The sequence below is a fragment of the Delphinapterus leucas genome, chromosome 4 (genome assembly GCF_059928025.1).
Source record: "Delphinapterus leucas isolate spDelLeu-1000000601 "Yukka" chromosome 4, BTC_Dleu_Yukka2, whole genome shotgun sequence".
Classification (NCBI taxonomy): Eukaryota; Metazoa; Chordata; class Mammalia; order Artiodactyla; family Monodontidae; genus Delphinapterus; species Delphinapterus leucas.
Window position 1 is genome coordinate 143,715,271 of NC_143132.1, and position 12,725 is coordinate 143,727,995.

The following is a 12,725-nucleotide window of genomic DNA, read 5'->3' on the forward strand; positions in this document are numbered from 1 at the left end:
GAACCTGGGCCTCAGCAGTTAAAGTGCCAAGCCTTAACCACTGGACCACCAGGGAATTCCCAGCCATTTATCTTTGGAGAAATGTTTATTAAAGTCCTTTGTCCATTTTTTTAATTGGGTAGTTTGGGTTTTTGTGTTGCTAAGTTGTAGGAGTTTTGTGTATATTCTGGATATCAATCCTTATCAGATGCTTATTGGTCTTTAAGAATGAGTTCAATGTGATGAGTATTTATATAGATCATCTCATAAGTTGGATTTACTTTGGGAATATGGCCATCTTTTTATTTTTTGTTTGATTAATTTATGCCATCTTTATTTATTTTTGAATTTTTGAATTTTAGTTTATTAAATTTTTTATAGAGCAGGTTCTTATTAGTTATCCATTTAATACATATTAGTGTATATATGTCAGTCCCAATCTCCCAATTCATTTCACCACCATGACCCCCTGCACCACTTTCCCCCCTAGTTGTCCATACGTTTGTTCTCTACATCTGTGTCTCTGTTTCTGCCCTGCAAGCCGGTTCATCTCTACCATTTTTCTAGGTTCCACATAAATGCGTTAATATATGATATTTGTTTTTCTCTTTCTGACTTACTTCACTCTGTATGACAGTCTAGATCTATCCACGTCTCTACAAATGACCCAATTTCGTCCCTTTTTATGGCTGAGTAATATTCCATTGTATATATGTATCACATCTTCTTTATCCATTCATCTGTTGATGGACATTTAGGTTGCTTCCATGTCCTGGCTATTGTAAATAGAGCTGCAGTGAACATTGTGGTACATGACTCTTATTGAATTATGGTTTTCTCAGGGTATATGCCCAGTAGTGGGATTGCTGGGTCATATGGTAATTCTGTTTTTAGTTTTTTAAGGAACGTCCATACTGTTCTCCATAGTGGCTGTATCAATTTACATTCCCACCAACAGTGCAAGAAGGTTCCCTTTTCTCCACACCCTCTCCAGCATTTGTTGTTTGTAGATTTTCTGATGGTGCCCATTCTAACTCGTGTGAGGTGATACCTCATTGTAGTTTTGATTTGTATTTCTCTAATAATTAGTGATGGTAAGCAGCTTTTCATGTGCTTCTTGGCCATCTGTATGGCCATCTTTTTTCTTTCTTTTTTTTTTTTTTTTGGTGGTACGCAGGCCTTGCACTGTTGCAGCCTCTCCCGTTGTGGAGCACAGACTCCGGACGCGCAGGCCCAGCGGCCATGGCTCATGGGCCTAGCCGCTCCGTGGCATGTGGGATCTTCCCGGACCGGGGCACGAACCCGCGTCCCCTGCCTCAGCAGGCGGACTCTCAACCATTGCGCCACCAGGGAAGCCCATGTATGGCCATCTTTTATATATGATCTCTATATTAAATTTTTACTTTGTTGCCAGGCTTTTGGAGTGTTTTCTGTTTGGGCTTAATGACTGTGTACGCTTTCCTTTCTGCCCCAATCTATTTTTATCCCCTTTCTTACCTTCCTCCTTGCGTTAGTTGAACTGTAACTCTTCCAAGAATACGTGGTCTTCATCTTCTTTGCTGCCATGGTCTACTGGGTACTCTCTTCTATACACATATACAGTTGAAAATAAAAAATGGCCGCAGCTTTTATTTTGGCCGTTGTTGGCTTTTAGACCATCCATATATTCTTTTTTTTAAAGATTTATCATTTATTATTTATTTATTTTATTTATTCTTGGCTGCTTTGGGTCTTAGTTGCGGCATGCAGGATCTTTCGTTGCGGCTTGCAGGCTCTTCATTGTGGCGCGTGAGCTTCTCTCTAGCTGCGGCACACAGGTTCCAGAGCGCGTGAGCCCTGTAGTTTGCAGCACACGTGCTCTCTTGTTGAGGCGTGTGAGTTCAGTAGTTGTGGCGTGCGGGCTTAGTTGCCCTGCGGCATGTGGGATCTTAGTTCTCTTACCAAGGATCGAACCCACCTACCCTGCATCGTAAGGTGGATTCTTGCCACTGCACCACCAGGGAAGTCCCATAGACCAGGGGTCCCCAACCCCCCGGGCCGCAAACTGGTAACGGTCCGTGACCTGTTAGGAACCGAGCCACACAGCAGGAGGTGAGCGGCAGGCAAGCAAGCGAAGCTTCATCTGCTGCTCCCCATCTTTCCCCATGGCTCGCATTACCTCCTGAACCCCTCTCCCCCAGTCTGTGGAAAAATTGTCTTCCATGAAACTGGTCCCCAGAGCCAAAATGGTTGGGGACCACTGCCATAGACCATCCATATCTTTGTCTGTGTACGATTTTATCATCTGAAGTCAGTGCTCATCTGTCTGATAAAATTCATTATGTTGCATTATAATACTACTGCCACTGATACTCATTTTCCCAACAAACCAATTTCTACCTTCACAGATAACTTTGATACCTTGTTCTTGATGCCAGTTGGTCAGTTTCTGCCATCTTTCTCCCTGAAGTTTGATCCAGATCCATCGAACTCAACCATTGAATTACTTGGCTCTAAAAACCTTTGCTTCCCCTACACCTCACCTCCAAACAACCTCTAACTTGGATTTTATGTTCACAAGCCCCTGATCAGCATCTGAGATGTTGAACAAGGCTCTTCCCCTCTCTAACAACTATATCCTTTCAGTTTTAATAGGGCATCAAATCCACCACTTCCATGAAAGTTTTATGTAAGGGAGAACGTAGTCATGGAAAAAAAATATTTTTTATATATATATGTATGTATATATATGTATATATATTTGTGTGTGTGTGTATGTATGTGGGGTTTTTTGTTTTTCTTTTTTTTACTTTTTGGCAATTAAGAGGTCATTTTATTAGTATTTTAAATTTAGTTGCATCTTAATACTTAACCAAACCATCAGTGCCTTTTCACTTATATACATTAGGTTATTTCTTATTATTAAATACAAAAATACTTTGAACTTAAAGGTGTGCTCTCCCTACGTTCCTGCTCCCATATCATCTTTTAGAGATTCCATGAGATACTAGGTTAACAAATAGAGTTTTCATGGCTTTGCCACATGTTGGCAAAATTATTTCAAAACAGTTATACAGTATCTCCAGCAGAGCATGAGTTTTTGCTACACTCTTTTATTTTCATTTTTTAATTTTGCTAAGTTAAGGGATAATACTTAACTATTTTTGCTATGAGGATGATTTCATTGATTACTAGTGGTGTTGATTTTTTTCTGTGTTACATGCCTTTTGTGGATTTTCTTACACATTTATCTTTGATGCTTTTGGAGTTAAGATTTATATGAGCTTTCTACATATTAAAAATTAATCTCATAATATCCACTATAGAAATTTTTCTAAATGACTTTGTCCTTGTGTTTTGAGTGTATGATACATGTTTTACAAACCTGAAGTCTTTAATTTTTATATAATCAAACCTGATAGTCTTACAGGATTTTTGGTCAGTTCTAATAAAGTAATTCTTTCCTATCAAATTTGATAAAATAATAAGTTGAGGGTTGGGGTGATATTGGTTCCTTGGTTTTTCCTTTTTTGCCCTTCTGTTTAGTTCATGTAGAATCATTTTAGGTGTTAGTTTAAACTTTTTTTTATGAGTGGTTAACCTTTGGTTAATGCTATTGATTTTGGATGTTCTTTCCCTTGCCCAGTGTATTGCAGTGTCTCCTCCTTGCTTACTATTTATCGAGGTCTTACACATTATAGGCCTTTGGTATTTGCAGGTTTAACATTTACAGTTTCACCAACTCTCAGCTGACCCCAAGGTCTGTCATTCAGTAATTTGTAGTTTTGCTGAGACTGAAGTGTTACTTGCTTACTGCCAAGCTTGCAAATAGAAACTGATCGTGGAAGCCCAAAGAGGAAGCCTATTAGGCCAGCACCTGCATCTCAACGCAGCTTTGTTTTTCTTTACTTGTCGTCGCGTACACAGTAACTCTCGAAGTGGTAAAAGCTGTTTCTTTGTGAAATGTGGGCCCGAAAAGAAAACCAACTGCTAGTGCTGGTGATGGAAGTGAAGAGAAAATGAAGAGGTCTAAGAAAGTGATGGTTCTTAGCCAGAAAATAGACGTTTTGGATAAATTAAAGTGGTTTTGCAGATTCAGGTAAGTTGGTGGTTGGTTAATATTGCTACAGTATTTATGTAGTAGTTTATATTTTGAGTGCTAGAATTTATTTTTACAACTTTGTAAAGGACTAGTAATGTACTTTTAGAAGCACTGAGGATTTGAAGATGTCAGCTGTACTTCACTGACTTTTATGGGGGAAGTTAAATACTTTGGTAGTATTTGAAACCTTGAGAACTTTGGGATATCTTGATGGTCTTTGTGTTATATAATGTTTATAATACTGGGTTATCCTATTCCCATATTTCTGCCCTTGTGGCACTACAGCACTTCTAAGTAGTTCTAATGTGTTTTTGACTGTACCCTAAAACTCATTCCACTGGCCTCTAATATTGGTCTTTTTTCTCCTCCCCCCCTAATTATGCTCTTTTTATCATATCACATTAACAGTATGGTGTTACCCAGGTAAAAAGATCTTGTTGGTACTTTGAGATTGTGTTTATTACATAATAACTTGAGTAGAGAGAGGCCTTTTGAAATACCTATTTTTTTCCATTTGGGAACTGTATCTAGTCAAAATAGCCCCCAAATAGTTGTACATATCTTTCATGGACTTCAGCAAACTTTTTGGACATCTATATGAACTGAGATTTATTTTAGATATTGAATATGGACAAGAATAGCTAGTTTCTCAAGGAACTTCCTAGTCTAGGAGAAGATAATGTAAACCAGTGATTATAAGGTGTGAAACATGTTCTTGCATAGGGAACTCTGGGAGCACAAAGGTAGGACCTGCTTAAAAGGGTGTGATGAAGGATGGCTTCTGAGAGGAGTTGAGTGAATTGATTGTTCTTATTCTTTGTTAATTTGATAGGGATCCAGTCTCCTCCCAGCATAACACTGAAATCTGGTCACTGCCTGTGTATTGTAAGGCTGTTTCTTTGATCTGTTCTGGCCAATTTAAGGAATTTACTATCTGCTTTATTTTAGCTGACGCCTTTGGATTTTCATTTCAGGCTTCTTGCCTCTTCCAAATAATGTCTCTTTCCAATAATTTATTACTTTAATTATTATAAGAATATCTGAAGTGATATTACATAATCGTGATGGTGGACATTCTCTTCTGGTTTCTAGGTTTAGAGAGATTGCCTAAGAGCTTTGTGCAAAATGCAGGTTTCAGGCTTAAGGATGGAATGGACACTTGATACATTTTTTTAAAATTTATTTTATTATTTTTGGCTGTGTTGGGTCTTCGTTGCTGCATGCAGGCTTTCTCTAGTTGCGGTGAGTGGGGGCTACTCTTCGTTGCGGTGCGCAGGCTTCTCATTGCGGTGGCTTCTCTTGCTGTGGAGCACGGGCTCTAGGCGGGCGGGCTTCAGTAGTTGTGGCACGTGGGCTTCAGTTGTTGTGGCTCGCGGGCTCCAGAGCGCAGGCTCAGTAGTTGCGGCGCATGGGCTTAGTTGTTCTGCAGCATGTGGGATCTTCCTGGACCAGGGCTAGAACCCATGTCCCCAGCACTGGCAGGCGGATTCTTAACTGCCTGGTGGTGCAGTGGTTGAGAGTCCACCTGCCGATGCTGGGGACACGGGTTCGTGCCCCGGTCCAGGAAGATCCCACATGCCGCGGAGCGGCTGGGCCCGTGAGCCATGGCCGCTGAGCCTGCACGTCCGGAGCCTGTGCTCTGCAACGGGAGAGGCCGCAGCAGTGAGAGGCTCGTGTACCGCAAAAAAAAAAAAAAAAAAAAAAAAAAGTAAATAAATAAATAAAAATACTGATTCTGCATGAGAACTTTTCGTGACTGGGAAAAAGTGACATAGTACTTTCTCGGTATCCTTTATCATAAATACAGGATTTTAAAAAATGGATATTTTTGCTAATTTTGGATGGTAAAAGAAGTTTGAATTGGAGTATATTTTAAATATGACTAGCCAATTGTGAGAATTCACAGAACCCTAATAGAATTAACTCAAAATAAAGAAATTTCCAATCATGATGGTTGCAAAATTGAGAAGATTATAGTTTGTTGATACCAAAGCCAGTACAGCAGTCAGTTGACCTAATAAAAATAGCACAGAAAATAAATGTTATGTCTAATATAGAAGAGATGTAAATCAAATTAGACTTGGTTTTCTCAGCACATTGGTATTAACTAATAAATCTCTTAAGATTAACATCACTCATAAACTGCTACAATTTACAGGATTGGATCATAATTCTCTTGCATGGGAGGACAGAGTTTTTGAAAACTTTATAACTTAATTCTATGCCAGTTTCAGAGGAGTTGAATACATCTTGAGCCGAAAGAAAAAGGAAAGAGCTTACCAACTAAAATTGAGTGATAGAGCAGCAGGGTTTAACTACCAAAGTTAATGAAGGAAAGGAACTGTAAGGTGTTCTTACTGTTGGCCAGCATGCTGGGGAAAACGGCTGTGTGTAGGTCTTTGGTGCAGCTAACAACATCTAAAAACTTACTCTAAGAGTTATATTTTAAAGTTCAATTCACTTGATTATAATGTACCTCTTATAAGTCAATTTCTTATTTTCAGAAGCATCCATGTGGTGTTTTTCCTGATGTTTATTCTTAGAGCCAAGAGAATCATACTTATAATAGACATTTTACTTCATATTGTTCTCAGGAAGCAATTGAGAAAATAAATGATACAGTAATTCTTTGCAGGATGTGACAGCAACCTCTTAATTTTAAAAGGAGGAATATCATTATAAAATGCTACTTTATTATTAAGATTAAAATCTCAGAAAAGAACAGATGGAAAAAGTACAAATAACAAAATCCATAAGGCAAGGAATGAAAGCTAGGAGTTAATATTGAATCTCTATTAAACAAATTAAGTCTAGGTTGAGGTAATAACGATTATAAAAATTAGTGTCGATGTTTTGATGGAATAATATAAAAAATATATTGATTTAGTGGTAATGGACTGGGAATAAATTCCCAGATTATGCCAATTAAACCCAGGAGAATGGAGCAAGAGGTATGCTGTTGTCAGTATAGATGGTAGTTATAGGTATGCTGATCCACCTTCCCCCCAGTTTTTCAAGAATATCAATGGGCTTCCCTGGTGGCGCAGTGGTTGAGAATCCGCCTGCCGGTGCAGGGGACGCGGGTTCTGTGCCCCGGTCCGGGAGGATCCCACGTGCCGCGGAGCGTCTGGGCCTGTGAGCCATGGCCGGAGCCTGTGCTCCGCAACGGGAGAGGCCACAACAGTGAGAGGCCCGCGTACCACAAAAAAAAAATAATAATAAAGAAAGAAAGAAAGAAGGAAAGAAAGAAAGAATATATATATATTTCTTAAGTCACGTTACAATTTAAAGTTTTTAAATACACAATTTGTAAAAATTTAAGAACTTTAAAAAACTTATTTAATATTACAACACACTTTTTAAGAATGTAGGAAACACTTTCAAGCTGTGATTTTACTATGAAGGTTTTTATATGTAAGCATATATTTATCTAGCTTTGAAGCATAGATCTTACAGGTATTTAAAGCTACTATTAACTGTGGGTATGCAGTATATCAGGTTTCTAGGTGTTTTCTGTAGTATTAAAATATTAGTAGGAAAATGATAAACTTATTGCAGACATTTTCTTCTTTCAGCTGCTTTTCTAACTCAAACGGTGTGTCTTGATGACACAACAGTAAAGTTTGAAATATGGGATACAGCTGGTCAAGAACGATACCATAGCCTAGCACCAATGTACTACAGAGGAGCACAAGCAGCCATAGTTGTATATGATATCACAAACGAGGTAAGTAGAAATGCATTCTACAAAGAAACTTGTTTGAGTATCCATTTTTGGTATTCAGAATTTCAATTATAGAAAAGGTTTTTTCTTAATCTTTTTTTGTTAGCCAAAGCATGACATTTCTGCCAAAGCTTTTATGAAATAGAGAAGCTGATTTTAAAAAATAAGATGCAATTGTCTCAGCTACTACAGTAGTGCTAAGAATTGCTTTCCAGGAGTCACACTGGACAGTCTTTAAAGCCTCGCCTCACAGACACGCTCCCTAGCCATTCTTTGAGCCTGTGCCGAATAGCTGTTTCTTTGTTTCCCAGGAGTCCTTTGCCAGAGCCAAAAACTGGGTTAAAGAGCTTCAGAGGCAGGCCAGCCCTAACATTGTTATAGCTTTGTCAGGAAACAAGGCTGACCTCGCAAATAAAAGAGCTGTCGATTTCCAGGTATGTTGAATTTAACTTTCACTTGGAGGCGCATATTTTTCTTCTGTACCCACACTTGAATTACAGTTACAATTTTAAAATGATGCAAATGATAAAAAGTTTTTAGCCAGATGTGTACTATGTAATAAAATCTCATGATAAACCTGAATTTTTTAATATCTTTATTTAATTGTAATATATAAGTTGATTCAAAGATTTTGTCGACCTAAACAATTACAAAAGAAGTAATTGTTCACAAACAGTGTGGAAATATATAAAGCAAAAGGTGATTGCCTCCTACCCTAATCCCTCAAACCCCACGTATAACTTTAGTATCCTTCCTAACTTTTTTTATCTACCTATATATATCACCACACATATACATACCCACATACACACATACATATATGTGGTGGTTCTTAAAAGGGCCTTCAAAAATAAAAGCTTTAAAAAATCCAGTGTGTATGTTACCTAATATAGCTAATTAAGAGTGTTCCCAGCTGCAAAATAAAGTACAGTCATTTAAAATAAAGCAATGTCTCTAGTTAGACATTTTAAAACTTCCCCTCCTCTTGCTCTTCAGCTTCTCTACCAGAGAAGTTTGGTTGTGGCCATTATATGTATAATATCAGTGATGGGTTAATGTTCTTTTTTGGTGATGGAGTACATGTACTGGGAGAAAGGGCACTAATATTTCTTGCACTATTAGGTAGTAAACTGAGCATCTGCACATGTGGTTTCATTTAATTCTGGTGACAACCATGTGAGGTATAGTATCTATTACTCTTTCTAAGATAGTTACCTCCTCAGCATAGAGAGGCAGATAGTGCACTTACATTATAGTCACAAGTGGCCCTGTCACATAAAATTTCAAAGGAACCTCATTTTTTTTCTTTATCAAATTGGAATGATAATTGGTTGTTCTTCACAACAGCTGTGAGGATCAAAGGCAATAATACACGTAAACTGTAAAGCATGACAACGTAAAGTAGTAATAGAATTTTCAGAGGAATGATTCATGACATACTCAAAATTAAAATGCTGCTTGTAGAATTTTCAAAGGAATGATTCATGACATTCAAAATTAAAATGTTGCTTGTAGAAGTCATTCAGAATTAAATACAAGGGTACCATTTAGTGGTTGAAGCCAGTGTTAAACATTTGGTTTCCCTTTACCTTCCTTGTAAATAACGAGCATAGGTAAAATTGCCATAAAGATCAAAGAGAGTTTTATATTTAGGATTGTCGTCCCTCTCTCCGAAACTCATCATCTGAAAGTAGATTTAATGTGAGACCAGATAAAGTAGGATGGGATAGTGCAAGAAGTTAAGGCAAAGGGGAAATTATAAACTACGCAGTGGTTACCTTTGTTTTACTTTTAACTATAAATAATTGCTTATTATACAGTTGTTGGTTGTAGGTGATCAAGTTGGAGTAGTAATAAGGAAGCCTCTTTTTTTCTATAACAAAAATAAGGCAGGTATAGTAATAGTATGTGCAAAGGATATATCTCAATTTTTGTTCTATAAACAGGAAGCACAGTCCTATGCAGATGACAACAGTTTATTATTTATGGAGACATCAGCTAAAACATCAATGAATGTAAATGAAATATTCATGGCAATAGGTAAGATTAACTTTTTTGCAAACAGTAAAAATATAGGTAGAGCAAGTTACACTGGGGGCATATTTGGTTTGACTGTCTTTTTTTTAATTCTTGGAATTTTGTTTTGTTTTGTTTTTAATGATTATACTACTATCCTAGATTTCTTCCAGAAGCATTACTTTGTTAGGCATATTGTTAAATTTGAAAAATTATTACCCATTGGGTTGCAGTGCTTTCAGTTTAGTTAAGTTTCTTCTAGGTGAGTTGAAAGCCTGAACTTGGAGCTGATAGTTCAAGCAGATAGATTTTCTAAAGATTTCACTGAAAATTTTGGATAAATACATGTTTTTCTATTAGATTATAGTTCTTATATAAAAGGAAGATGAACTCAGTAATGTTTTTCAGTGCAACATATAGACATGATGAGATTTGTTTCTTACTGATCAATAACTATTTTCATCTCTCCATTGCTCTGAACACTATTTTTGTTTATTTTTCAGGTTCTTTTTAAATCATTGATTACTGACAACTATAACACAGACAAGTACATTGTACATACAGATTTAACAAATTGTTTTAATGCAAATATTGTAATGGAGAAAGTTTCAAAGCACTGAGGCACAGAGAGAACAAGGGAAAGCAAAACAATATCCAGGCTTTCTATTGCCTCGATGGTCATTTGATCCTACACTGTGCTCTTACCTTTCCTCTAAGTACTTTTAACTAATAATGATTGCTGTTGCACAGTCGTTGATTATAGGTGATGAAGTTGAAGCCTTCTTTCTTCTATAACAACAATTAAAATATTTTTATTGACCCTAGCCGCCTCCTAGTAGTTTTCAGGTGCAGATCCCATGGGAGGGGTCTACTGTGGTGGCTCTCACAGTCTGCTGCGTCCACAATGTCCGTGTGCCAAGCGCTCATCTCATCCCACAACATCTTTTATTATACAACAGTGATTATTAACTGGGGTGTCCACATCCTTGGTTCCAAATAAGTATTCTTTTATACCGAAGTCATACAAATTAACCAGTGAACAGCTGATTCAGAGGCTAAAGAAAACCCAATAAGAGCTGCAGGTACTGTCATACTATTTTTCACTAGGTGAGAGAGTTTAGTGGCAGCTTCATTTAGGGAAAAACTTGCCTGTGTAAAATATTTTCCTGAGAAACTCAGGCTTGCATTTTATTAGGGAAATACTAGCATAGTTGTGAAGGGTTATGAGACAAATATATAGTTGTTTTGTTTTTTTTAATAAATGGGACAGATCACACCCACAACCACATCTGAAAAGTTAGGAAACAAGGAGATAATAGGGCCTTCAAATCAGGCTGAACTTTTAAACCTTTCTGATGCTATTAAGACTCCACCAGATGGGCTTTATTTAATTTGTACCTTTTATTTAGACTTGCTAATAAGGTTATTTCTTTCAGTCAGAAAGTAGCCTACGTATTAGAGCTCTTATTTACTTTTCTAAAATTAGAATGTTTCTTTCCTTGAAAGAAACTACAAGTGTAAATTGAGTTGTAACCTCTCCATTAGTAACTTAAATAAATCACACAGTGAACTCATATTTGTACTTTTTTTTTTTTTTGCGGTATGCGGGCCTCTCACTGTTGTGGCCTCTCCCGTTGCGGAGCACAGGCTCCGGACACGCAGGCTCAGCGGCCATAGCTCACGGGCCCAGCCGCTCCGTGGCATGTGGGATTCTCCAGGACCGGGGCACGAACCCGTGTCCCCTGCATTGGCAGGCGGACTCTCAACCACTGCGCCACCAGGGAAGCCCCATATTTATACTTTTGATGGGTTCCCAAGTAGAGTACACTTGTTTAGTAGGAGTCTACCATAAATTTATCATCTGCTTTTAATTTGATAAGGTCTTCAGTGGCTTTTTTCATTGCACATCTTCCTTAACTTGATTCAGGATTTTTAGCTTCTCACAGTCCTGATCAATTCAGGGTCAGGTTGGTAAGCTGCAGTTATTTATATACAAAGCAGATAGTACCAGCTTCACTTTGGGTAGCACTCACTGAGATAGGAGACAGGAGACTACTTCTTTTGAGACCCCCTGAAGATATGTTGTAGTTCATCTTCACACAATAAAAATTAACCAATACAAGTTAAAGGTTCCTCATTCCAGTTTAATTCTTTCAACCTCCTAATTTCACTCAGATCTAATTACAAAAAGCCCTTGCCGGAAGTATGCCAAAGGGAGAGATGACCACTTAGTCCAAAACCTAATTTGGTATTAATTATAATAAAGTTTGTAATGTTAGCCTACTCTTTGTCCTGTCGGGGCTTTGTTTGTAAATACATTTGACTGGAAATTTACCATTTTATTACCATTTACAGTACCATTCCTAGAGCCATTCCTAGAGAAGTGGCCCAAGGGAACGCTTTTCTTCCCAAACCTCAGTGCTCCTGGCTCCCAGATCCATTGCCCAGCCCATATTCTAGGATTCTAAAGATGATTAATGCTATTGTGGAATATTACAACAAAGAAACTGTAAAAGATCCAGAACACAACTAGGCATTTAGATTTTGAGGTAGATCTTGTTCAGCTTTTGTGTAACCTCACAGCTAAGGTAAAGCTAGAGTCTTACCTCAATGATGTATCCCCAAGGCTGATAGAAACCAGTGTGTCTAGCCACCCTTACAGTCGGTGCTCTTAGAGATATTTAATGTTTAATGAATCCCAACACATCAAGGATCTTTGGGATCCAAGCAGACTACATCTAGCTGGTACATTTTCTCATCAGTGGGAGCCATACTCCAGAGAACAGCTGTTAAGCTCCATAGAACTTAGCAAAGCTAAAGCCATAACTACCAGTTGTGGGGCTTTGTCCAAATGTGTGGCAGGCCATGCTTATCTGGCTCAAGATTGGAAAATGTTTTTTTGAGATAGTGCCTTCAGGATCAAGT

The 12,725-nt window shown here is 37.9% G+C and overlaps 1 protein-coding gene across 3 annotated transcripts in view; it reads left to right on the forward strand.

Annotated features, from left to right (window-relative positions):
- RAB5A (RAB5A, member RAS oncogene family) overlaps nucleotides 1-12,725 on the forward strand; it is a 31,641-nt gene that overhangs the window by 17,052 nt on the left and 1,864 nt on the right. For 2 of the 3 annotated variants that reach the window (XM_089911201.1, XM_022554680.3), the window contains exons 3-5: nucleotides 7,636-7,787; nucleotides 8,096-8,218; nucleotides 9,731-9,824. In XM_089911201.1, the coding sequence (XP_089767327.1) occupies nucleotides 7,636-7,787; nucleotides 8,096-8,218; nucleotides 9,731-9,824 (369 nt within the window). The remainder of the gene's footprint in view (nucleotides 1-7,635; nucleotides 7,788-8,095; nucleotides 8,219-9,730; nucleotides 9,825-12,725) is intronic. The other variant, XM_022554681.3, reaches the window with a different exon arrangement.